At 46.9% G+C, this 24,910-nt stretch overlaps 1 protein-coding gene across 1 annotated transcript in view; it reads left to right on the top strand.

Moving 5' to 3' along the window:
- The window catches only part of LOC140719916 (uncharacterized), a 35,869-nt gene extending 14,353 nt beyond the window's left edge, over positions 1-21,516 (top strand). The window contains exons 7-11 of the mRNA XM_073034842.1: positions 8,037-8,153; positions 9,071-9,400; positions 19,315-19,457; positions 19,866-19,930; positions 21,079-21,516. Of these exons, the coding sequence (XP_072890943.1) occupies positions 8,037-8,153; positions 9,071-9,400; positions 19,315-19,457; positions 19,866-19,930; positions 21,079-21,268 (845 nt within the window). The 3' untranslated portion in view covers positions 21,269-21,516. The remainder of the gene's footprint in view (positions 1-8,036; positions 8,154-9,070; positions 9,401-19,314; positions 19,458-19,865; positions 19,931-21,078) is intronic.
- The last annotated feature ends 3,394 nt before the right edge of the window (positions 21,517-24,910 follow it).

Below are 24,910 nucleotides of genomic sequence, written 5' to 3'. Positions count from 1 at the left end.
ATACAACCTCACAATACCATTCCAACTCTTATACTCAATACTTTCATTTATAAAAGCCAATGTGCCAAAAGCTCTCTTTATGACCATATCTACCTTTGACGAAACTTTTAGGGAATTATTGTAACTGTATTCCCAGATTCTTCTGTTCCACTGCACTCTTCAGTGGCCTACCATTTACCTTGTATGTTCGACCTTGGTTTGTCCTTCCAAAGTGCAATAACTCACACTTGTCTGTATTAAACTCCATCTGCTATTTTTCAGCCCATTTTTCCAGCTGGTCCAATTCCCTCTGCAAGGTTTGAAAATCTTCCTCACTGTCCACTACACCTCCAAACTTAGTATCATCAGCAAATTTGCTGATCCAATTTACCACATTATCATCCAGATCATTGATATAGATGACAAATTACAATGGACACAGCACTGATCCATGTGGCACACCACTAGTCCCAGGCCTCCACTCAGAGAAATAATCCTCGCTTTTTAGATCTTTTTTCATTTCTTCAAATTTGGCCCTTTTCCAGTTTAGAACTTCAACCCTAGGACAAGATCTATCTTTATCCATGATCAAGTTAAAACTAATGGCGGTATGATCACTGTCCCTCGGTGTTTCCCCACACAGACTTCCGTCACCTGTCCTAACTCGTTTCCTAATAGGAGATCTAAAATTGCATCCTCTCTAGTTGGTAACTCCACATACTGCTATAGAAAACTTTGCTGAAGACATTCTACAAACACTAACCCATCTGGACCTTTAACAGTATGGAATCCCAATCAATATGTGGAAAATTAAAATACCCTACTATCACAACGTTTTGTTTCCTGCAGTTGTCTGCTGTCTCTCTGCAGATTTGCTCCTCCAGTTCTCACTGACTATTGTGTGGTCTGTAATACAACCCCATTAATGTGGTCATCAACTCTTTCCTGCTTCTCAGCTCCACCCATATGGCCTCGGTAGCCGAGCCCTCTAATCTGTCCTGCCTGAGCACTGCTGTAACATTTTCCCTGACTGGCAATGTCACCACCCCCACCCCCACCCTTCATCCCTCTGCCTCTATCACGTCTGAAACATCGGAACCCTGGAACATTAAGCTGCCGTCCTGCCCCTCCTGTAGCCAAGTTTCACTAATGGCTATGATGTGATAATTCCACGTGTCAATAAACGCCCTCAGCTTGTCTGCCTTCAGGACAATACTCCTCGCATTGAAATAGACACGCCTCCGAAGATTGTTACCACCACACACAACACTTCTATTTCTGACTTTGCATGAACTTTTAACACAATTTATTTCCACCCCCGCTCCATGATTTGCTCTGGCCCTTCGGTTTCCACCCCCCTCCAAATCTAGTTTAAACCCTCCCCATTCAGCGCTCGTGGTTTTATACTTCTCTGTGAGGTCACCACTACGTTCCAAGAATTAAATTCCCAACCTGACCGACCTCTCTGCACAAATCAGTCCCTCGAGACTAGACAACATCCTCGTTCTCCTCCTTCGCTTCCTCCACTTTCACATTACCAACCACACACTCTCTGCCTCTCCCGTACACCCTTATCCTCCTCCACCACCAATCTCCTCCTCTACTCGGTTCCCGATTCGCCCCAGCCACTCTCTTAAAAAACAATATTTTCCCCGTCTTTGCCCTTCTATCTCCCCATCTCCCCTCTCTTCCTCCTCCGCCCGACTCTCCTCCCCTATTATCTCCACTCCTTTTCTCCTTCCCCCTCTCTCGTCCCTGTCTACTTCCTTTTTCACTACCACCACCACCCCTCCCTCCCTCAGCTCTCTCTCTTCCTCGTCATCCACTCTCACCTCAATCCTGTGCCCTCTGTCTCCCGGCACCCCGGAGTAGTGTACCATCTGAGACCTTGTTAAAGTCAAGGTAGATTACATCTACTCCCCGTGCCTGATCCGTCCTTCCAGATCAAAGTAGCCCGACAGTTCTCCCTGGGTCTCACGCCATCCTGTACCTCTCTCCATCCTCCATCTTCCACCGTCCCTACTTCCCCACTCCCTCCCTCTCTCATCAGTCAATTCTTTCTCCGTCTCTGCCTCCTTTTCTCTCTTCCATCTCCCAGAGTGATCTGCCATCTGGGATCTTGTGACTACACTTGTTAAAGTCAGTGTACATTTTATCTGGCAACCAGGACAAGCGGGTAATCCGCAATCAAGTCGGTGAGTCTAATCGCCCTAGGCCTCACCCCATTATGCCCAACAAATGCCTTATTGAAGTCCCTGCACATCATGTCAACCACACTGTCTCATCAGCCGGACTCCCTCCCATCGGGGTGGGTGTGTGTGGTTGGGTTGAGATATCAGATTACCGAACGGCCCCCTAGTCCGATCAGATGGACTCCTGACCTTACGGTCTACCTCGTCGTGGCCCCTTGCACCTTATCGTCTTCCTACACTGCCCTCTCTCTGTAACTGTGACGCATTACTCTGCATTCTGTGATTGTTTTACGCTGCTCTACAACTATGAAAGAATTTGTATCTCTGGATGTAACTGGGACCTCGCCTATCCGTGATGTGTATAAATGATCTGGATTAAATTGTAGAGGGCTGCTTTAGACACATAAAAAACATAGAAAACATACAGCACAATACAGGCCCTTCGACCCACAAATCTGTGCCGAACATGTCCCCACCTAAGAACTACCAAGTCTTTACCCATAGCCCTCTGTTCTTCTCAGCTGGATGTAACTATCCAGGAGTCCTATAAAGAACGTATCATTACCGCATTCGCAACCGCCGCCGGTAACCCATTCTACGCATTCACCAATCTCTGTGTAAAAAACTTACCCCTGACATCTCTTCTACACCTTCTTCCCAGCACCTTCAAACTATTCCCTCTCGTGCTAACCATTTCAGCCCTGAGAAAAAGCCTACATGATCTATACGAACAATGTCTCTCCTTATCTTGTACACCACTATCAATTCATCTCTCATCCTCCATCACTCCAAGGAGAAAAGGCCGAGTTCACTCACCCTATTCTTATGAGGCATGCTCCCCAATCCAGGCAACATCGTTGTAAATCTCTTACGGTTTCCAGGTCCTTCATATAGTGAGAAACATTGAAAACTTACAGCACAATGCAGGCATTTCGGCTCACAAAGTTGTCCCGAACATGTCTCCATCTTAGAAATTTCTAGGCTTACCGATAGCCCTCTATTTTTCTACGGTCCATGTATCTATCCAAAAGGTTCTTAAATGACCCTATCGTGTCCGCCCCCAGCACCGTTGCCGGCAGCCCATTCCACGCACTCACCACTGTCTGCTTAAAACACTTACCCCTGATATGTCCTCTGCACCGACTCCCCAGGATGTTAAACGTGTGTCCTCATGTGACAAGCACTTCAGCCCTGACACTACTCATCCTCTGTCGCTCCAAACAGAAAGCACCGAGTTCACTCAACCTGTTCTCATAAGGCATGCTCCCCAATCCAGGAAACATCCTCGAAAATCTCATTTGAATCCATTCTATAGATTCCAAATCCTTCCTTTAGTGAGTCAACCAGAACTGAGCACAGTACTCCATCTGGGGTCTGAACAGTGTCCTACATAACTGCAACATTACCTCTTAGCTCCTAAATTCAATTCCACGATCGATGAAGGACAATTTGCCGTATTTCTTTTCTAACCACCTAGCCAACCTAAGTAGCAGCTTTGAGTGTCCCATGGACTCAGACCCGAAGGTCCCTCTGATCCTCCACACTGCCAAGAGTCTTACCATTAATACTATGTTCTGCCATCATATTTGACCTACCGAAATGAACAACCCCTCACACTTATCTGTGTGGAACTCCATCGGACACTTCTCAGCCCAGTTTTGCATCCTATCGATGTCCCGCTGTAACATCGGACAATCCTCCACACTATCCACAACACCTCCAACCATAGTGTCAACAGCGAAATTATTAACCCTTTCCCTCCACTTCCTCATCCAGGTTATTTATAAAAATCACAAAGGGTAGGTGGCCCAGATCAGATCTCTGAGGCACACCGCTAATCACAGGAGTCCATGCAGAATATGACCCTTCCACAAGCGTAATTTGCCTTTTGCGGGCACCACAGTTATTGATCTACAAAGCAATATGCCCTTAGATCCCATGACTTCTTACTTTCACAATAAGCTTTGCATGTGGTATCATATCAAATACCCTGCTAAAATGCATATACACTACATCTGCGGCTCTACCTTCATCAATGTGGTTAGTCACGTCCTCAAAAAACACTATCAGACTCATGAGGCACGACCTGCCTTTGACAAAGCCATGATATCTATTCCTATTCATATTAGACCTCCCAAAATGTTCATCAATCCTGCCTCTCAGGATCTTCTCCATCAACCAAGCAACTACGATAGTAAGACTCACTTGCGTATAATTTTGTGAGTTGTCCCTCCTCCATTTCTTAAAGAAGGGAACAACATTCGCAAGCCTCCAATCCTCCGGAAATCCTCCCGTCCTCATTGATGATGTAAAGGTCATTGCCAGAGGCTCAGCAATCTCCTACCTCGCTTCCCACAGTAGCCTGGGATACATCCCACCCGGTCCCGGTGACTTGTCCAACTTGATGCTTTCCAAAAGCACCAGCACATCCTCTTTCTTAATTTCTACATTCTTAAGCTTTTTAATCCACTGCAAGCTATCCCTTCAATCTCCAAGATCATTTTCTGTAGTGAATACAGAAGCAAATATTCATTCAGAACCTCCTCTACTTCCTCCGGTTCCTATACACATTTCCATCGTCTCACTGGATTTGTCCTATTTTCTCACGTCTCATCCTCTTGATCTCAAAATACTTTTAGAATGTCTTGGGGTTTTCCTTAATTCTAACCGCCAAGACCTTCTCATGGCTCCCTCTGGCTCTCCTAATCTCACTCTTAAGCTCCCTCCTGCTCGCCGTAAATTTTTCTAGATTCGTATTATTACCTCGTCTTTCTAATTTTCGTACGGTCTTCTCTTCATCTGATGTGATATACAACAGCCTTTGTACACCAAGGTTCCTGCACCCGACCATCCTTTCCATGTCTCAGTGGAACGCACCTACCCAGAGCCCCACACAAGAACACCCTGAACTTTGCCACATTTCTTCCGTACGTTTCCCTGCGAACATCTGTTTCCAATTCAAACTTCCAACTTTGTGCCTGATAGTTCCCTTTAATCCAATTAAACGTTTCCCTAACTTGTCTGTGTCTATCCCTCTCCAATGCTATGGTAAAGGAGATAGAATTGTGATCAGTATCTCCAAAATGCTCTCCCACTGAGAAAGCTGACATCTGACCAGGTTCATTTCCCAAAACCAGTTCAAGTGCAGCCTCTCCTCTTGTAGGAATATTTACATTTTGTGTCAATAATCCTTCCTGAACACACTTAATAAACTCCACCCCATCTAAACACCCTCACTCTAGGAAGATGCCAATCAATAGTTGGGAAATTAAAAACTCCCACCAAAGCAATCCAGTTGTTATTACTCCTTTCCAGAATCTGTCTCCCTCTCTGCTCCTCGATGTCCCTGTTACAATTGGATAGTCCATAGAGTTATTGACCCCTTCCTATTTCTAACGCACACGCACAGAGATTCCGCAGACAACTCCTCCATGGTGTCCTCCTTTTCTGAAGCGGTGACTGTATCCCTGATCAACAGTGCCATGCCCCCACCTTTTTCTTCCTCCCTATCTTTTCTGAAACATCTTAACCCGGCACTTGAAGTTGCCATTCTCTACCACCTGACTATACTCCCTCTCGCACTGTCTCCAAGCTTTCTCTATCTGTGAGCCAAACTCTCTTTCCTCTGTCACTTCAGTTCGGTTCCCAACCCCGAGCAATTCCAGGTTAAACTCTCCCCAGTAGCCTTAGCAAACGTCGGATTCAGGTGCAAACCCATCTTTTTTGTACAGGTCACCCTGGTCCCAAAAGAGCTCCGAATGATCCGGAAATCTGAATTCCTGCCCACTGCTCCAATCCCTCAGCCACGCATTTATCTTCCACCTCATTCTGTTCCTATTCTCACTGTCACGTGGCTCAGGCAGGAACTACCTTTGAGGTTCTGCTTCCTAACTTTTTTCCCTAACTCCTTTAGGACCTCCTCCCTTTTCCTGCCTTTGTCGTCGCTACCGATATGGACCGCGATCTGTTCTCCCTCCCATTTCAGGATATCGTGGACGCGATCAGAAACATCCCGGACACTGGTACCTGGGAGGCAAACTACCATCCGCGTTTCTTTCTGCGTTCACAGAATCTCCTATCTGACCACCCAACTACAGAGTCCCTATCGCTGCTGCATTCCTCTTCCTTTCCCTACACATCCGATCCACAGGACCAGACTCTGTTACAGAGGCGTGCCACTGCTGCTTCCTCCAGGTAGGCCGTCCCCACCCAACAGTAATCAGGCAGGAATACTTATTGTTAGTGGACACAGCCACTGGGGTACTCTCTAATACCTGCTTCTTGCCCTTCCCTCTCCTGACTGTCAGTAGGGTTAGTAGGTTTGCAGATAATACGAGGAAAGTTCGTGTTGTGGGCAGCGTAGAGGACTGACAAAGAATTCACTATGGATCGGTTTACTCCTGACACCTCCTCTGTACCTACTTCCAAGCACCTTAAAAGCATGTCCTCTTGTGCGAGCCATTCCAGTCCTGGGGAAAAGCCTCTGACTATCCACACGATCAATGTCTCTCATCATCTTGTACACCTTTATCAGGTCACCTCTCAACCTCCGTCGATTCAAGGAGAAAAGGCCGAGTACAGTCAATTCTCATAAGGCGTGCTCCCCAATCCAGGCAACATCCTTGTAAATCTCCTCTGCACCTTTTCTATGGATTACACGTCTTTCCTATAGTGAGGCGACCAGATCTGAGCACAGTACTCCATGTAGTGTCTGACCAGGGTCCTATAGAGCTGCAACATTACCTCTCGGCTCCTAAATTCAATTCCACGATTGATGAAGGCAAATGCACCGTAAGACTTCTTAACCACAGAGTCAACCTGCTCAGCTGCTTTGCTCTCGGACCCCAAGATCCCGCTGATTCTCCACATTGTCAAGACTTTTATCATTAATACTATATTCTGCCATCCGATTTGACCTATCAAAATCAACCACTTCACACTTAACTGGGTTGAACTCCATCTGCCACTTCTCAGCCCAGTTTTTAATCCTATCAATGTCCCGTTGTAACCACTGACAGCCCTCTAACTATCCACAACACCCCTAAACATTGTGTCGTCAGCAAACTTACTAACCCATCTCTCCACATCTTCATCCAGTTCATTTATAATAGTCACGAAGAATAAGGGTCCTTGAACAGAATCCTGAGGCACTCCACTGGTCACTGACTTCCATGCAGAATAGGACCCGTCTACAATCACTCTTTGCCTTCTGTGGGCAAGCCAGTTCTGGATCCACAAGAAAATATCCCCTTGGATCCCATTCCTCCTTACTTTCTCAGTAAACCTTGCATGGGGTATCTTATAAAATTCTTTGCTAAAGCCCATATACACTACATCAACTGGCCTTCCTTCATCAATGAGTTTAGACATATCCCCACAAAAATTAAATCAGTCTCGTAAGGCACGAACTGCCTTTTACAAAGCCACGCTGACTCCTAATTATATCATTCTTCTCCATCAACTTACCAACCACTGACGTAAGACTCATTGCTCTATAATTTCCTGGGTTATCTCTTCTCCCTTTCTTGAATAAAGGAAAAACATCCGCAACCCACCAATCCTCCGGACCCTCCCACGTCTCCAGTGATGATGCAAAGATCATCGCCAGAGCCTCAGCAATCTCTTCCCTCGCCTCCCATGGTATCCTGCGGTATATTTCGTCCGATACCGGCGACTTATCAAACTCGATGCTTTCTTAAAGCTCCATTACATCCTCTTTCTTAATATCTACATGCTCAGATTTTTCAGTCTGCTGCAAGTCATCACTACAGTGACTAAGATAATGAAGTAAAACATTCATTAAGTAGCTCATATGGTCTTAATAAGTATTTATTATCATCTTATGTTCGTATGGTCCCTCCACAGCTGCGCATGAACAGCAGTCGAAAGTGAAGATCGTAAATAGACCGTACCGTCTGATCTGCCTACTATGCCTAGTTACATCCGCCCTCATCGTGACATTGGCCGGTCTGTCGATCCATGGTGAGTAAAACTGGAGTCAGACCGTAAATAAAGACAGTGGAATATACTGAGATTATAAAATGAAACCAACAATCCCACCGCTTACTGTAACACCGATGAAAGAAGGCAGCATACATGAGGTTTAGGAAGCAAGGATCAGATGGGTCTATTGAGGAACATAGGGTAGCAAGAAAAATAGATTTATAAGGGGCTGTGGACAGAAAGAAGGGATCAAGAGAAGGCCTTGGCGTGTAGCGTAAAGGAAAATCCTAAGGTTTTTAGAAGTACCCCCAACCGTTACCCAGGCAGTATCACCCCTGAACATAACACCGATGCACCGATCACTGAGGCAATTACCCACACCTCACCCTGACACAGGCAAACCCTCAGCGTGATACCAATATCTAAATTCACAATGACACCGACAGAGTACTCTTCGTGTACTCTCCATAGTACCGTCGCACGGCTCAGCGTGACACTCTCACACCCACCGTGGCCATGACATGTCTCTCACCGTGACAGACATACCCCGCTCTTTGAGACCAGCACACCCCATACCATGACACAGATATTCCACCAACCGTGACACCACCAGGCCCCTCACTCGACATTTCCCAGCCTTGCAATCGGCACACCTCTCGCCGGGGCACAGAAACACCTATCACAGTGACACCGACACGTCCCTCACAGCAGCTCGAACATACCCCGCACGATACTGACGTAGACCCCCATGCATGACCCCTGACCCCAAAAAACCTTTACCGGGACATTGATATATCCCTCAGTGTGAAAGAGACACGCCTGTGCCACCGGCACATCCTTCACTGTGACATCCTTCACCGTGACACTGACACAACACTCTCTGTGACCCGTTCGGTAGCGTGACGCTGATTCACGTGTCACTGTAAACGCTAAACATCCTTCACCATCTCTCTCAGTATCACAGATTCGTCAGTCTAAGATCACATCCGACCGAAACTACCAGCTCCTTTGGGAAGAGAATCACGAGATGAACAGGACCCAGCGCCAATGTCGACTACAAGTCCATGAGTTAAACGCAACCCTTCAATCCACAATATCGGAGATTTCCCATCTGAATCAGACGCAGAGATCCTGTCTCAAGGATCGCTCTGTGCTCAACTATAATTTGTCTGTTCTTAAACGAAGGCACACTGAACTCCGTCAACAGTTCACTGAGATGGAAACGAAGTACAGATCTGCCAACGAAACCAAGGCTCAAATCTGTGAATTGTTGACCAGCAGAAGAGGTGAGGCAACATCCCCCTCTTTCACCCGCTCCTCATCACAGGGCAGGCATGGAGAGAGGAAGCGTCACTCTGTGTTTGACATCGGGAGTGTGTGAAGAAATGGTATAGAGAGTGATTCACTCTGTGTTTGACCCGGTGAGTGTGTGATGGGGCTGCGTGGAGGGAGCTTCACTCTCCCACTGAATCCAGGAGAGTGTGATGGGACGTTGTGGATGTGGATTCACTCTGCGTCTGACCACGGGATTGTGAGACGTAACATTACAGCTTCACTCTACGTCTCACTCCGGGAATGTCTGATAGAACAGAATCCATTTTCACTCTCCGGGAGTATCTGTCTCCGGGATTGTGTAATGGACGGTGCAAAGGCACTTTCATTCTTTGTGACACCGAACTGTGTGATTGGATGTTGTGGAGGGAGCCTGACCCCCATGAGTGAGCCATGGGGCGTTGTGGGCGGAACTTCGCTTTGTGTCTGAACACATTGGGGTGTGATGTGTCCGTTCAGAGAGACCTTCACTCTGTGACTCGTCAGGAAATGTGCGATGAGACGGAAGTAGGGAGACTCACACTGCGTTGGACTCGGGAGTGTGTGATGGGACCGTGTGGAGGGAGCTTCCCTCTGCGTCTGACACTTCTCTCTGTGGTGTCTTGAGAAACTGTAGAGGGAGAATTACTCTCCCTCTGATAGTTGTCGTGTGTGCTGAGGGGGTTTCGTTCTGTGTCTGACCGTGTGAGTTGGAGCCGTGGAGAGAGAGAGAGGTTCACACTGTGTCTGAACAAGGCTGTGTGTGATTGGATTTTATGGAGGGATCTAAATTCTGTTCTCTGACCCCGGGATTGAGCATTGGGACAGTGCCCAGAGACGTTCACCCCATGTGTGCCCACTGAAGTGGGTTGGGGCGCGGTGGATAGAGAGTTTGACTCTGAATCCGGGAGTGTGTGACGGAACGGTGCAGCGGGTGCTTCACTCTGTGTCTGAATCCTGGAGTGCGTGATTGGAGCGTGGAGAGAGAGCTGATGCCGGTGTCTGATGGGAAGGTGTGGAGCGAGCATCTGTCTCTGACTCCGTGAGTGTATCAGGGGCGTCGGGTAGAGGAAGCCTCAGTCTGTGCCTGACTGGAGAGACTGTGATGGATGATGTGGAGGGACCTTCACTCTGTGCCTGATCCCGGGAATCTGTGACGGGACGTTGTGGAGGGAACTTCATTCCGTGTCTTTCTCCGGGCGTGTGCGATGGGTATGAGATTCACAGTTGTCCCTGATGACTACACCGGCAAAAGGTGTATCCAGCTGCAGCTCCTGACAAACCGAGTTGGGGAACTGGAGCGGGAGCTGAATGAACTTTGGCTCTTTCGGGAGGCAGAGGTAGAAATAGACAGGAGATACAGGGAGATAGTCACCGCTAAGAGTCAGGAGACATGTAGTTCGTTGATTGTTAGAAGAGGGAAGGGAGATAGAGAGAAAGATCAGAGCACCCCTGTAGCCGTTCCTATCAACAATAAGTACACCGTTTTGGATACTGTTGGTGGGGACGACCAACCAGGGACAAGTTGCAGTGGTCCGAGACTGGACCCTCAGCTGGGAAGGGAATGAGGAAAAAGAGGCTTGCACTAGTGATATGGGATTCGATAGGTTGGGGGCCAGAAAAGAGGTTCTGTGAGAGAGATCGAGGATCCCGGATGGTCTGTTGCCTCCCTGGTGCCAGAGTCCGCGATATCTCGGATCAAGTTCTCAGTATTCTCAAGAGAGAGGGTGAGCAGGCAGATGTCGTGGTCCATGTAGGGACCAATGACGTGGATAGGAAGAAGGAGGAGATCCTGCAAAGAGAGTTTAGGGAGTTAGGTGCAAAATTGAAGGACAGGACCTCCAGGTTCGCAATCTCAGGATTTCTATCAGTGCCACGTGCTAGTGAGGCCAGAAATAGGAAGATAATGCAGCTAAATACGTGGCTACAGGAGGGAGGGCTGCATGTTTCTGGACAATTGGACCTTGATCCAGGAAAGGTGGGACCTGTTCCTACGGGACGGGTGGAACTTGAACTGGAGGGTGACTCATATCCTTGCGGGAAGGTTTGCTAGTACAGCTCCGTGAAGTTTATACTAGATTTGCAGGAGGTGCGGAACCAGAGTCTTAGAGCAGATGATGAGGTGGAGGAGGATAAAATTCATGCGAGAACAGCAGGTATAGTGCATGGAGTAAAGCCAGATCCAACATATAAAGAGTCTTTGAGGAAAGAGAAGCAGAATAAAGTGTGTAAAGATAGTAAGGTAGAAGGGCGTGTACTTCAGTGCAAGATGCATCAGGAGCAAAGGTGATGAACTGACAGTCTTGTATACATACATGGAATTATTATAAAGTGGCCATTACAGAGAGTTGGCTGGCACAAGGGCATGAATGGATTCTCAATATTCCTGGATTTCATTGCTTTGAAACGGATAGAGGGTGTGTGGTGGGGAGCGGAGAGGGGTGGCATTATTGCTCACGGGTAATATTACAGCTAGTGAAATGATGTGTAATGTAGCAGGATCCTCTTTTGAGTCAGTATGGATGGAAGTCAGGAACAGGAAGGGAGCAGTTACTACTGGGGGTATTCTATAGACCCATTGGGTGCAGCAGAGATGCCAGGAGCAGATAGGCAGGCAGATTTTGAAAAAGGTGCAAAAATAACAGGTTTGTTATCATGGGTGACATCACTAATATTGATTGGCACCTGATTAGTTCCAAGGGTTTAGATGTGGCAGAGTTTGTTAAATGTGTCCAGGACGGATTCATGTCACAGTATGTTGACAGGCCGACTAGGGTGAATGCCATGTTGGATCTAGAATTAGGTAACCAACCGCTTCAGGCCACAGATCTCATAGTGGGTGAGCATCCGGGGGACTGTGACCAACACTCCCTGGTCTTTAGTAGTATCATGGGAAATGATAGAATCAGAGAGGACAGGAAATTTTTAATTGGGGAAGGTGAAAAACATAAGGCTCTAAAGCTTGAACTAGCGGGTGGGGACTGGGACGACGTATTTAAAGGGAAATGTACTATGTATGTGTGTTTGATGTTAAGGGATCTCTTGCAGGATTCTAGGGATAAATTTGTCCCGGTGAGGAAGATAAATAATGGTAGTGTGAAGGAATCATGGGTGACAAGTGAGGTGGAAAATCTAGTCAGGTGGAAGAGGGCAGCATACATGGGGTTTAGGAAGCAAGGATCAGATGGGGCTATTGAGGAATATAGGGAAGCAAGATATGAGCTTAGGAAGGGGCTGAGGAGAGAAAGAAGGGGGCATGAGAAGGCATTGGAGAGTAGGGTAAATGAAAACCCCAAGGCATTGTTCAATTATGTGAAGATCAAAAGGATTACAGGTGTGAAGGTAGGACTGATTAGAGATAAAGGTGGGAAGTTGTGCCTGGTGGTTGTGGTTTAGATGGGGCAGAGTTTGTTAAGTGCGTCCAGGACGGATTCTTGTCACAGTATGTTGACAGGCCGACTATGGCGAATGCCATACTGGATCGAGGATCAGGTAACGAACCGGGTGAGGTCACAGATCTGTCAGTGTGTAAGCATCTGGGGGTCAGTGACCATCGCTCCCTGGCATTTAACATTATCATGGAAAAGAATAGAATCAGAGAGGACGGGAAAATCTTTAATTGGGGAAGGGCAAATTATGAGACTATTAACCTAAAACATGCTGGTGTGAATTGGGATGATGTTTTTGCAGGAAAATGTACTATGGACATGTGGTTGATGTTTGGGGATCTCTTGCAGGATGTTAGGGACAAATTTGTTCGGGTGAACAAGATAAAGAATGGTATGGTGAAGGAACCATGGGTGACAAGTGAGTTGGAAAATCTAGTCAGGTGGAAGTAGGCAGCATACATGAGGTTTGGTAATCAAGGATCAGATGGGGTTATTTAGGAATATAGGGTAGCATGAAAGGAGATTAAGAAGGGGCAGAGAACAAGAAGGGCGCATGAGAAGGCTTTGCCTTGTAGCGTAAAGGAAAACAACAAGGGAATCTTCAATTATGTGAAGAACAAAAGGATGACAGGAGTGAAGGTAGGACCGTTTGGAGATAAAGGTGGGAATCTGTGACTGGAGGTGGTATAAGTAAGCGAGGTCCTTAATGAATACTTCTCTTCGGTATTCATCACTGAGAGGGAACTTGATGACGTTGAGGACAATATGAGTGATGCTGATGTTCTGGAGCATGTTGATATTAAGGGAGAGGAGACGTTGGACTTTTTAAAATACATTAGGACGTATAACTCCCCGAGACTGACGGAATATTTCCCAGGTTTTCCACAAGGCGATGGAAGATATTTCTGAGCCTCTGGCTAGGGTCTTTATGTCCTCTTTGTCCACGGAAATGGTACCGGTGGATTGTGGGGAGGCGAATGTTGCCCTCATGTTCAAAGAAAGTCGTACGGATAGTCCGGGTGATTATAGGCCAGTCAGCCTTACGTCTGTGATGGGAACGCTGTTGGAAAAGATTCAGGCAGGATCTCTGGGCATTTAGTGTATCATGGTCTGTTCATGAACAGTCGACATGGCTTTGTGAAGAGCAGATCGTGTCTAACAAGTCTGTTCTTTGAGGAGGTGACCAGGTATACAGATGAGGTTAGTGCAGTGGATGTGATCTACATGGATTTTAGTAAGGCATTTGACAGGGTTATACACAGTAGGCTTATTCAAAAAATCAGAAGGCATGGGATCCTGTGAAGTTTGGCCAGGTGGATTCAGAATTGGCTTGCCTGCAGAATGCAGAGAGCCGTGGTGGAGGGAGTACGTTCGGATTGAAGGGATCCTGTTTTTCATGATTTTTATTAACGACCTAGGTGTGGGGATAGAGGGATAGGTTAGCAAATTTGCAGACGACACAAATGTTGATGGTGTTGTGGATAGTGTAGAGGATTGTTAAAGATAGCAGTGAGGCATTGATAGGATGCAGGAGTGGGCTGAGAAGTGGTAGATGGAGTTCAACACACAAATCCCTGAAAGTTGCCTCACAGGTAGATAGGGTAGTTAAGAAAGCCTGAGAAGTGTTAACTTTCCTAAATTGAAGGACAGAGTTTAAGAGTCGAGAGGTAATGATGCAGCTCTATAAAACTCTGGTTAGGCCACACTTGGAGTACTGTGTCCAGTTCTGGTCGCCTCAATATAGGAAGGATGTGGAAGCATTGCAAAGGGTACAGAGGAGATTTACTAGGATGCTGCCTGTTATGGATTATCATTAGAAATTAAGGGGGCTAGGACTTTACTCTTTGGAGAGAAGGAGGATGAGAAGAAACATGATAGATGTATACAAGATATTAAGAGGAATAGACCGAGTGGACAGCCAGCGCCTCTTCCCCAGGGCACCATTACTCAATACTAGAGGATATGGCTGTAAGATAAGGGGAGGGAAGTTCAAGGGGGATATTTGAGGAAGGTTTCTCAGAGAGTGGGTGGTGCGTGGAATGCTCTGCCTGAGTCTGTCGTGCAGCCAGATATACTAACTTTGTTTTAATTGATTTGTATGCATTTCTTCAATTGGTACAGCAAAAGACCAACAAAAAATAAAGATTAATAGAGCGGAAGATAAACAGACAATAACAAACTTGGTGCGAAAAAAGAGGGATGTCTACAAAAGATATAGGCAGCATGGAGTAAAGGAATTGCTCGAGGAATATAAAGAATGTAAAAGGAATCTTAAGAAAGAGATTAGAAAAGCTAAAAGAAGTTACGAGTTTGGTTTGGCAAATAAGGTGGAAGTAAATCCGAAAGGCTTCTGCAGTTATATTAAAAGCAAGAGGATAGTGAGGGATAAAATTGGTCCCTTAGAGAATCAGGGTGGTCAGCTATGTGTGGAGCCGAGGGAGATGGGAGAGATTTTGAACGATTTCTTCTCTTCGGTATTCACTAAGGAGAAGGATATTGAATGGTGTAAGGTGTGGGAAACAAGTAAGGAAGGTATGGAACCTATGACAATTAAAGAGGTGGAAGTACTGGCGCTTTAAAGAAATTTAAAAGTGGATAAATCTCCATGTCCTGACAGGATATTCCCCAGGACCTTGAGGGAAGTTTGTGTAGAGATAGCAGGAGCTCTGACGGAGATCGTTCAGATGTCATTAGAAACGGGGATTGTGCCGGAGGATTGGCGTATTGCTCATGTGGTTCCATTGTTTAAAAGGGGTTCTAGAAGTAACCCTGGCAATTATAGACCTGTCAATTTGACATCAGTGGTGGGTAAATTAATGGAAAGTATTCTTAGAGATAGTAATTATAATTATCTGGATAGACAGGAGCTGATTAGGAGTAGCCAGCATGGATTTGTGCGTGGAAGGTCATGTTTGACAAAACTTACTGAATTTTTTTGAAGTAGTTACGAGGAATGTTGACGAGGGTAAGGCAGTGGGTGTAGTCTATATGGACTTCAGCAAGGCCTTTGACAAAGTTCCACATGGAAGGTTAGTTAAGAAGGTTCAGTTGTTAGGTATTAATGCTGGAGTAATAAAATGGATTCAACAGTGGCTAGATGGGAAATGCCAGAGAGTAGTGGTAGATAATTGTTTATCGGGATGGAGGCCGGTGACTAGCGGGGTGCCTCAGGGATCTGTTTTGGGCCCAATGTTGTTTGTAATATACATAAATGATCTGGATGATAGGGTGGTAAATTGGATTAGTAAGTATGCTGATGATACTTAGGTAGGAGGTGTTGTGGATAATGAGGTGGGTTTTCAAAGCTTGCAGGGAGATTTATGACGGTTAGAAGAATGGGCTGAACGTTTGCAGATGGAGTTTAATGCTGATAAGTGTGAGGTTCTACATTTTGGCAGGAATAATGCAAACAGAACATACAGGGTAAATGGTAGGGCATTGAGGAATGCAGTGGAACAGAGTGATCTAGGAATAACAGTGCATAGTTTCCTGAAGGTGGAGTCTCATGTAGATAGGGTGGTGAAGAAGGCTTTTGGAACGCTGGCCTTTATAAATCAAAACATTGAGTACAGAAGTTGGGATGTAATGTTAAAATTGTACAAGGCACTGGTAAAGCCAAATTTGGAATATTGTGTACAGTTCTGGTCACCGAATTATAGGAAAGATATCAATAAATTAGAGAGAGTGCAGAGTCGATTTACTAGGATGTTACCTGGGTTTCAGCACTTAAGTTACAGAGAAAGGTTGAACAAGTTAGGTCTCTATTCGTTGGAGCGTAGAAGGCTGAGGGGGGATTTGATCGAGGTATTTAAAATTTTGAGAGGGATATATAGAGTTGACGTGAATAGGCTGTTTCCATTGAGAGTAGGGGAGGTTCAAACGAGAGGACATGATTTGAGAGTTAGGGGGCAAAAATTTAAGGGAAACACGAGGTGTGTCGCCTACCTGGTGTCAGGGTACGGGATGTCTCAGATCGTGTCCAGAGTACTCAGAGGAGAGAAGACGAGCAGCCAGGAGTCTTGGTACATGTTGGTACCAAGGACATAGACAGAAAAAGAGAGGAGGTCCTGAAGGATGATTACTGGGAGCTGGTAAGAAAATTGAAAAGCCGGACCTCCAGAGTGATAGTCTCAGGATGACTGCCTAATGAAAGTAAGAATAGCAGAATTAAGCAGATGAATGTGTGGCTAAGTTACCGGTGCAGGGGGCAGGGCTTCAAATTCTTGGATCATTGGAATCTATTCTGGGGTGGTATGACTTATACAGAAACGGTGGGTTACACCTGAAATCCAAGGGTACTAATATCCTGGCGGGATTGTTTCATATAGCTGTTAGGGAGGGTTTAAACTAAGTTGGCAGGGGGAAGGAAGCCAGAGCGTTGGAGTCGAGCAAGAGGAAAATAGAAATAAGTCAAAGGTACTGTGCAGCAAAGATGGCAAGAAGGACAGGCCGGTGAATAGACAGGAGAATTTGCTGTGCGATAGAAATATAGCAAAGTCGGTAACAGATACTGATCTAAATCTACTGTACTTAAATGCACACAGCATTAGAAATAAAGTGAAAGACCTTGTTGTACAGCTACCGCTTAAAATATAAGACATTGTGGCCGTCACCGAGTCATGGCTAAGTGATGGATGTGATTGGGAGCTGAATGTCCAAGGATACACAGTGTATAGGAAAGATAGGAAGGTCGGAAAGGGGGTGGCGTGGCCCTGATGGTAAGCAACGGTATCAAATCACTTGAAAAAAGGACTATAGGATCAGAAGGGGTAGAATCCTTATGCGTCGAGATTAGAACTGGCAAGGGTAAAAATACACTAATAACCGTTATATAAAGGCCTCCAAACAGCAGCCGGGATGTGGACTACAAGTAACAGCCGGAAATTGAAAAAAAAAAGTGTCAGAAGATAAATATCAAGATAATTAAGGGGGATTTTAATAAGAAAGTGGATTGGGAAAGTTTGGAAAGTTTGGATCTCAGGAGAGAGATGCCAAGACAAGAGGCCACCGTCTTAGAAATAGAGTGTATCCATTTAAAACAGAGTTGAGGAGAATTTCTTTTAGCCAGAGGGTCGTGGATTTGTGGAATTCGTTGCCACATACAGCTGTGGATGCCTAATCATTTAAGGTGATTAACGAGGAGATTGATAGGTATCTAATTAGTCTGTGTATCAAGGGATATAGGGAAAAAGCCGGAAAATTTAACTAGACGAGAGAATGGTTTAGCTCATGGTGGAGTGACAGAGCAGACTCAATGGGCCGAATGGCCTACTTCTGCTCCTTTGTCCTGGGATCTTGTGATTCCATCATCTAAATCATTGTTATACAGCATAAAAAGAAGGGTCTCAACACCGACACCTGGGGAACACCACCAGTCAATGGCAGCAGACCAGAAAAGGATCCTGTTATTCCCACCCACACCCCTCAACGTGATACCGACATACCGCTTACTGTAGCACCAAAACACGATTCACCGTGACGCCGACACTCCTTCACCATCACCCTCAGCGTTACAGATCCGTCAGTGTCAGATCGCATCCGATCAAAAATATCGGAGCCTTTTGAAAAAATATCAGGACATGAACAGGACTCAGCATCAGCTGCAACTCCACGAGCTGAACTCACCCTTAAAACCAGGAAATCCGAGATTCCCGACTGGATCCAAGGACCTGTCTCAAGAATGTTTCGGCCCTCAACAACAACGTCTCCATCCTCATAAGCAAATTGTTTGTCCTCGAAAGCTAGCTCTCCATTCTTGAAAACAAACTGTTGGTCCTGGAAAACATCCTCTCCGTCCTGAGCTCTGATCTCTCTGATCAGCATCAAACGCAAACTGATCTCCGAGGCAAATTCAATGACCTCGAAATGAAGTGCAAAAATCTCAGCCAAACCAAGACTGAAATCTGCCAACTGCTGACTAGCAGAAATGGTGAGGAAATATCACACATTTTCCAGCACCTAATCAGAAGGCAGAGAGGGAGGGGGTTGTGTGGGGGGGGGGGGGGGGGTTGCTGTAGTCTCTGGCTGCTCTCGGGAATGTGCGCGGAGACGTGCGGCGAGAGCGACACCTGGTGTCCGAACGCTGGCAGTGCGTCAAGGAACCTACTGTCTGAACCCGAGAGTGCGTTATTGCGGCGCCACAGGGGGAGCTTCACTCTGCGTTCACAGGACGAGCGAAGAAGCTCTAATCCGAAAAATGAGTGATGTAACAGAGTTGTGGGAGCTTCGCGCTGTGTTTGACCCCGGGAGTGTGTGATGGGACGGTGTGGAGGCAGCTTCACTTTGTGTCTGACCCCGGGATTGCGTGATGGGACACTGTGGAGGAAGTTTCACTCTGTGTGTCTGACCCCGGGAATCTGTGATGCGAAGGTGTGGAGGGATCTTCACTCTGTGTCTGACCCCTGGTGTGTGTGATGGGACTGTGTGGAGGGTTCCTGTTTCTGCATCTGACACTCAGCGGATGTAATGAGCAATTCACTGTTCTTGTTTCTGATTTCCAGAGCAAACGTGTTCCAAGGATTGGATCAGAAATGAATGCCAGTGTTATTTCATTTCCTCGTTTGAAAGTTTTTACGATTGGGCGAAGCAACTCTGTTCTATCGCTGATTCAATGCTTCTTGAAATAAATTCAGACGAGGAAGAGGTATGTGTCAGATGGACAGATAATATACCCAGATCAGATTGAATATTCCTCCACACCGTCCCAACACACACTCCCGGGGTCAGACACAGAGTGAATCCTCCTCCACACTGTCTCATCACACACTCCCGGGGTCAGACACAGAGTGAATCTCCCTTCACACCGTCCCAAAACACACTCCCGGGTTCAGACACAGAGAGAAGCTCCCTCCGCACCGTCCCATCACACAGTCCCGGGGTCAGACACAGAGTGAAGTTCCCTCCGCACCGTCCCATCACACAGTCCCGGGGTCAGACACGGAGTGACTCTCCCTCCACACCGTCCGATTACACTCTGCGGGTGAGAAACAAAGTGACGCTCCTTACATTGTGATCGATTTCAATCATTAATGATTGCAAATTAATTTCACAGAATTTTATTAACAACCGTGTCCGCGGCCAAGACGGTTCATACTGGATTGGAACATGCAAAGCGGGGTGAGATTTGGGGTCATGCCTGATTTTCGAAAGAGATTTGGCAGTGCGATTAATTTTGGGGACAGACACTTGTCCGTGGGGGAGGAGGGGCACGGGGATCTTTTGGATGCTGTCTCAATTCTGTGGTGAGAGGTGGGTCACTGCGGATATTTTGGGGACAGATACGGGTCTATGGGGAGAGAGTAAGACAGTAGGAGTATTCTGTGGCCTGGTATCCCCGTAGGAAGAGACTGGGCAGTGCGATTAATTTGTTGACCTTTGCAGTCTGTATGAAGAATATGGAAAGGGGGAGTGTTTCGGGGATTGTGTTCTCTAGGTCAGTGGGGAGAAACTGCGTCGGTGGAAGTATTTGGGGAGGGACGCTGTGGACAGGGAATGGGGTACTGCGATTAGTTTTGGACTGACACGGGTCTGTGGGGTGAGATTAGGCAATGCGATTAGTTTGTGACCGACACAGGCCCTTGGTAGAGAGCGGAAAGTTGGTTTAATTTGTGGGCTGACATGGACTGTCAGAAGGGAGTGGGAAGTGAGAGTGTTTTGGTGATTGACACAGGTCTTTAGGGAGAAGGTTGGACAGTGAGATTATATTGGGGACAGGCACGGAGCTGATGGGTGAGAGTAGGAAGTGCAAGTATTTTCGGGACAGATACGTGGCTGTAGGAGAGAAAGTGTCTGTGGGAGTATTTTGGGGACAGAGACCGGGCTGTGAAGAGATTGGAACAACAGGATGACTTTGGGGACTGACAAGGTTCCATGGGGAGTGAAGAAGACTTTGGGAGCATTTTGGGCTCTGTCATTGGGCCGTGGGGAGAGGCTTTGTCTCTGGGAATAAGTTGGGGTGTGACAGGGTACTGTGTGGAGAAAGTGTGATCATGGGGTTATTTTGGGGACTGAAAATGTTCTGAGGGTAGAGTGTTGGCAAAGGATTATTCGGGGATTAACACAGGGTCACGGAGAAAGGGTCAGTGAGACTATTTTAGAAACTGGAACAGGTATGTGGGGAGAGAGAAGGTCAGTTGGAGTACTTTGGAGACTGACATCGGTCGGTGAGGAGAGATTGAGTCAGTGTGAGTATTTTGGGGACTGACACAGGACTGTCTGCTGGAGTTGTGTTGTCCCTTTTGAAAATATTTATCCCTCCTTGACAGGGAAGCGGCCTCGAACGTCGAGTACAAGGTGAACGCTGGACAGGTCGAATGCGGAAAATGTAAATCTCCTTGGTATCGAAGTTGCAATAATGATGAGCACCGTTTCATCTGTGAGAAGTCTGCATCTTTGTGCCCGGATATTCCGTTAAAGATCCGGGATGTCTGTCAACAGCCCGTGGAGCTGACTTAAATCGATTGGCATTACCCCAATTCCAGCGCTCTCCCAGACTCCGACAAACCCATCCACTCTGCCCCTCGCCTCTACCCTATTCTCCTCTCTCTTACTCTTACTCGGCATCTCGCTCTCTGTTTACCCTCAAATTCCCAAACTCGTCTCCATAACTCCACCCCTGTCATCTCTCTCTATTTCATCCCCAGTTTTCCTCCCCACACTTTCCTGCCTCCCTCTCCCAGCATCAAAGGACTGTATCGCATGTTCACCACCTGAATCATTATCCGTGACTTATCCGCCCTGAGATTTGTATCTTTGCAGAATCGGTACGTCGCAAGAATGGAAAATTAATGTAGGATGCAAAAAGATAATAAATGCTGCAAAAATGTCGAGCCGGTACTCATACATTCAAAACATCTGCTGGCGGAGGGGAAGCAGGTGTTCCTGGTCCATTGAGTTTGCAGGCTCCTGTGCCTCTTCTCTGATGATGGAAATGAATAACAGGGAGCCCGTTCCCGGGTGATCGGCCTCAGTGATGGATCCCGCCTTCTAACCTCTGCCTTCGATGCTGGTGAGGGTTGTGCCCGTGATGGAGCCGGTGGTGTCCACAGCCCTCTCTGGCCTCTGGCGCCCTCGTGCGGTGCAGCATCCGCGCTAGGCGCCGATGCAACAGGTCAGAATGTGTGGGCGGTCCGTATCGCGTAACGGGTTAAAAAGGACCAGCAGAAATGGACACACCTGCAGTCTGAGTCTTCCGTTATGAACTCTATTTTATTAGTAACTACGTGAGTAAGGTAATATCAAACAAGATAAGGTAAGCAGTCTAGCAGAGTATATGCGTATATCGGTGAGTAGATAAAGATTCCAAGCTTCTCCAGCTCAGATGGTTAGCTGACACAGTCTTACGGTGGTATGGTAAGTAATCAGTTCAGTTCTGGAATTTGGTTTGAGTAGAGTTGGAGAGAGGGGGATAGAGTGTTGATTTATGTTCCAGTGCCGGTGTCGATCCTTCACTAATTTAAAAGTCACTAACTTGTGACGATAGGAAGTGGGGTGCCGGTCTTCCACGGTAACGCTGTCAACCCAGGCCAGGGTTGAACACACAGATAGCGTTCCACCGGTCACTCCTTAGTCTACAGTGTGAGCAAACATCCCCACCCCTGTTGTGGGCACACCAAGCCCACCAGAGTCCCCCATGCCTCTGGAGTTGTGTGTCTCCTGTGTGTCTGACTGAAAAGTCAACTGAGCTTGTATATATCTCAGCAGTGCGGACCACCAGCTGTCCATCATTTAGCTCCGCCTTTCAGTTTCGAAAGCAACTCACAGACTCTCTCTCTCATCCCTGTTGCTGAACTAGTACACAAGCTGTTCTATCTCTCTCTCTCTCTCTCTCTCTCTCTCTCTCTCTCTCTCTCTCTCTCTCTCTCTCTCTCTCTCTCTCTCTCTCTCCTCTCTCTCTCTCTCTCTCTCTCTCTCTCTCTCTCTCTCTCTCTCTCTCTCTCTCTCCTCTCTCTCTCTTTCTCTCTCTCTCTCTCTCTCTCTCTCGCTTTTGAAAGAACAGTCCACTTTGGAATACTCCTTCAGATCTCGCCCCGACTTCTCAGATGCACCTGTTTCAGGGGCAAAGTTTACCCTTTACGTGGATGGCAGCTCCACAGTCTGTGGGACCGGGGAACGCCTCTGCGGATATGCTGATTTCCTCAAGGTTAATTTATTGTTGGAGTCGGTGGTGAGGAAGGCAAATACAACGGTGGCATTGCTTTCCAAAGGACTGAAAAATAAAGAGAATCATTCAATTTTAAGTCGTTATTCGGAGGCGTAATCTGGGGCATTATGAGCAGATTTTGGTCCCTTATGAAGGGAAGGATGTGTGGACGTTGTGAAGGGTGAAAAGGAATTTCGCGAAAATGATTCCGGGATTAAGGAGCGTTCGATGAATCTGGGCCTGTACATTCTGGGATTCTGATGAATGAGTGATGACGTCATTGAAACCTATCAAATGTTGAAAGTCCTCGATAGAGTGAATGGAGAGAGAGATGGCGGGGAGACTAAGGCCTGCGGGGACAGCCTCAGCATGCAGCGATGAGAATTTAGAAGGTAGGTTCGGAGGGATTTCTTCTGCCATGAGGGGTGATTGGAGGAATTCCTTGCAGCAGGCGGCGGCGGAAACCAAGTCACTGTGTACATGCAACACATCGGTAGACCCAGGTAAAAGATTCTGCTGTGGGAATTAAGCAGCTACGGACTTAAAAACCCCGAACCAAAAAGGAGGTACTCTCCTGGTTACTGCCTCAGCCATGTGAAATTGGCTTAAGGTAAAGAAGGCTGGAGAGTTAAATGCGTGGCTCAAGGATTAGTGTGGGAGAAGTGAGTTTGAATTCATGGGAAATTGGCATCAGTATTGGGGAAGGAGGGAGCTGTTCCAATGGGAAGGGCAACACCTGAACCCTGATGGGACCTGGACCCCACCGAGTCGCAGAACGAGGGGGTGTGTTCAACAGATTGGCGGAGTTTAGATAAAGTAAAAGTGATAAGTGTGGAGGAAGTTAAAGTAAAATCAAAAGACAAAAGTAAGAGCGGAGTTTAGTGAATCGAAGAAAATTCAAGTGTAAAGAGAGAAACATTACATGATTCTAAAAACACAATTGGTGTGAAAGCACGTTATCTGAATGCCCGTAGTTTTCCAAATAAGGTCGGTGAACCTGTGGCACAAATCAGTACAAAGGGGGGTGATTTAGTGGCCATTTTCGAGACCTGGTTGCAAGGTGGAGAGGATTGGGAATTCAATATCCAAGGATATCCGTTAATAAGAAACAATTAGCAGGAATGTAAAGGAGGTGGGCTAGCGCTCTGAATTGAGGGTGAGGTCAGGGCGATAGTGGGAGACGATGTAAGATCGAAGGAGAAGAATGGTGAATCCACCTGAGTAGAGATAATGAATAGTCATTCAAACACGAAGAAGGTGCCAAGTTCCCGACTGGACAGAGGCAGGCATCCACGTTTCGGCACTCCCATTCCCGGGAGAGTGGTTAGCTGTCACCTTCGATTTGAGACTCAGACTGCCAATTATTGCCTGTCAACACTGCTTCATGGAATGTCTATCGGTGAAGGCATCGCGCCGAGCACTCAGTGCTCAACCGTAAGAGATCCATTTCCAGTACGACTGTTGGTGATCTTGCCTTTTGGATTCCATCACTGTAGACTAGTTTATTTCGAGTCTGAGCCGGAGTGTATTCTAGACTGTACTCGGGCCTTGCCTTCTCCACCATCCATATCTCTCTTGGTACAGAGGGGATTGCAAGGTTAGGGGTTTGAGGGGATGTGGTCTGTCATTGAAGACTCGCGAATTTCTCCGGATGTACTGTGGAGACCGTTCTGACTTGTCGCATCGCCGCCTGGTGTGGAGGCTGCAACGCAAAGTGTCGCCAGAGGCTGCAGAGGGTTCTGGGCTCAGCCAACCCCATCACGGGCACAAACCTCCCCTCCATCGAGGACATGTTCAAGAAGGAATGCCTCGGGAAGATCACATCCATCAGCGAGGACCCCCTCCAGCCGGGAAATGCCCTGTGCTCATCGGTACCATCGGGGAGGGGGTACAGGAGCCTGTAAACTCAACAATTTACAAACAGTTGCTTCCCCTCCGCCATCAGTTTGAGAACG

Source organism: Hemitrygon akajei, unplaced genomic scaffold (genome assembly GCF_048418815.1).
Source record: "Hemitrygon akajei unplaced genomic scaffold, sHemAka1.3 Scf000033, whole genome shotgun sequence".
Classification (NCBI taxonomy): Eukaryota; Metazoa; Chordata; class Chondrichthyes; order Myliobatiformes; family Dasyatidae; genus Hemitrygon; species Hemitrygon akajei.
This window is presented reverse-complemented; position numbering and strand designations above follow the sequence as displayed.